Source organism: Nematocida homosporus, assembly GCF_024244095.1.
Source record: "Nematocida homosporus strain JUm1504 chromosome Unknown 2665, whole genome shotgun sequence".
NCBI classification, from domain to species: Eukaryota; Fungi; Microsporidia; genus Nematocida; species Nematocida homosporus.
The window spans coordinates 1-2,599 of NW_026250568.1; the positions used below are offsets into that span (position 1 = coordinate 1).

A 2,599-nucleotide genomic window follows, 5' to 3' on the forward strand; every position below is an offset into this window, starting at 1 on the left:
AAAAAGCGAATTCTAGATCTCAAGATGACGTACGATAAAGAGAACCTAAGCTATAGTAACATATCTGAAACTCCCGAAGAAGCAGAGTTGAATAAATTCTCCCATCGTCCTCTTCAGAATCGGTCTTAAGTCGAATATGTTTGGTTGAAAGGTACTATCCCTTCCCCGGGGCACGACATAGTGTATACACTATCGCGAGGCAACCAATACAGAAAGAGTAAACTAGGACCAATCGAGAAGAATTGGATGGAGGGAAAAGAAACTCAAACTGTAGTGCTGCGTGGAGAACCACAGAATGTGAAAGTGACCTTTTGTAGTTACCCCAAACGATTGGAGGAAGTGTTGAAATGGAAGGAAGGACTGCTGAGAGCGTGTCGTCAAGCGGGAATTAAGTTGGAAGAAGAGCAACTCGAGGTGCTCAAGGAGATGATCCCAGACGAGTTTAAACCCGAAATAGGAGACGATATGACATTGCAGCAAGCGTTCGATGCTATCATCCGAAAGCAAGTGAAAGAAGACAGAAACAGGTCACGAAACCCCCCTTACCAAAGTCTATACTGCTTAATTAGTGACTACGAGCGCGCGGTTGAAACGTATGAGGTGTACGAACACATCGAAAGAGAGATAACCGAACCAATACGAGAGTATTTGAAGTGCAAGCAATTCTTCAGTGGACTGGGACAGACAACGCGAGCGAGACTGAACAGCCAGGATATCGCAACAATGGCAGAAGCGATTAAGTACATACAGAAGAAAGAGCTCATAGCGCTGACGGACTTGGAAACCAGCAGGGAGACGTACGAAGATCAAGAACTGTCGAGCGATCGAGCAGAAACTCGAAACGGCAGGGTCCATAAATCGCAGGTAAGTAAGACTGAAGAGCAGACTAATGCAAGCCAATCGCAGGCAAGGAAGTATTGTGTGTACCACGGGAATAATACGCACTCCACAGAGGACTGCCGAAAGGTGAAAGCGCTTGGCGAAGAGAAACGAGGTAAGCGTCTTGGAAGTAATGACCGAGCCAATGGTGCGACAAAGAGACCTGCTACGGAAGCAACCCAGGACAAGGACAGTGTGTAGTCAAGCAAGAAAGCACGACAGACGTGATGAATCCGATGCTCGACGGAAATTTCGAAGGAGGCGCAACAACTTTCAGATGGATACGAGAGTGAGTGTGAATGCGGTGTAAAGGCCATGATATGATATGAGATGTCAAGAACAGAATCTTCTGGTCGAAAAGAGTAGTAGATACGGACCATAAGAACCTGCTGTCTGAGAGTGTACTGACCAAAGTCGTGCATAACGATGGAGGATCCAAATCCAGGAGTATGACCTGTCTTTTAAGCTCAGCAAAGGAAAGGGCACCTGATGGCGGACTTCGTATCAAGAAAGGAGGCAGTAGGACCCGAATAGGCGGGAGCGCGAATCGATCGTGTGAGTAATTCGAAACCTAAAGTCTCCGAAGCGTGCCTAGGGACGATGGATTGCTTGAAGCCTCCTATGCATGATCGGGAACCAAGTAGTTTAAGTCAGCCTAGTGTCCGGGTCGAGGGATGGAATCGAAGAGCGAACAATGGTTAAGGCGTGGTAGAACAAATAGTCGTGAAGCCGAAAAAGGTAAGGAGCTAGTCCAACAGAGTCACGATGATCTAGGCCACCCAAGACAATGGAAATGAAGAGGTATAATCGCAGGTGTTAGTAGCGCAGGACTGAAAGGTTGGCTAACCAGGTCGTGTAGGGATGTGAGGGAGGTAACTCACGGAAAAGGCATCGTCTAAGAGCTAAGTAGATAAGGCGCTGGCGGTATGAGTAAAGGGGCACAGAGTTCCTAAGGCAATCCTGCATGATAGAGGAAGGCAATATGTAGCCGAAGAAACGGAGCGGTTCCTGAAGTTGGGAAGTGTGAGAGCGATATTAAACAGTCCATACAATCCTATCGGAGACTTGATTTCAGAGAGACTAACCCAGGAAAGCACAGGTGCGTGTGTTTAGCCATTTCAAGAGTACGCGGACCCAGAAATGTCTCCAAAGCGCGGAAGAGCAGATGCAACAGACAGTGCGCAAGGCAATTAGTTGCACCTCGTTTGAGCTAAGAGGAGCGTATCATCCTTTGGATACTTCGCGGACAAGATCAACGCGGAAGAGAAGTCTAGAAGGATTAGGGAGAGGTTCGAAAAGCAGACCACAAGTTGAAGGTGAGCGAACGGGAGCCAAAACAACCGAGGGAAGGTGCGTTGGTCTACTGTAAGACACATGCAACAGGAAAGCTAGAACTGAAATGGAAAGGGCCGTATGAGAGACGAAAGTGGAATGAGGATAGAGACTGTAGCCAAGGTACGAACTCCAATAGGAAGGACCCAGCGAAACGGGAAGCAAATCCGTAGGCCGTAAGAGGTATGAGATACATGAGTTTTAAGGTTTATTGATTTCCTGTTTTTCTCGAAGGAGGGACTATCTTTAGGAAGGGGAGAATGTGGTGTCCTCGCCGGCCTCCACTTCAAAGTAAGTTATCTACAGGGGCAAAGTTCTGGAATACTTATCGGCTTGGCACTGATCGCAGCGAACGCGATTAAATCTTGAATTAGAAATCACAATCTCA

The 2,599-nt window shown here is 47.3% G+C and overlaps 1 protein-coding gene across 1 annotated transcript; it reads left to right on the plus strand.

The window, feature by feature from the left end:
- Positions 1 to 246: 246 nt before the first annotated feature.
- Positions 247 to 1,080, plus strand: NEHOM01_2503 (uncharacterized protein; the record flags this gene model as incomplete). The annotated part of the gene is made up of 1 exon (XM_051491379.1): positions 247 to 1,080. One exon carries the CDS (start codon positions 247 to 249, stop codon positions 1,078 to 1,080), a length of 834 nt encoding a protein of 277 aa, XP_051347339.1.
- Positions 1,081 to 2,599: the final 1,519 nt, after the last annotated feature.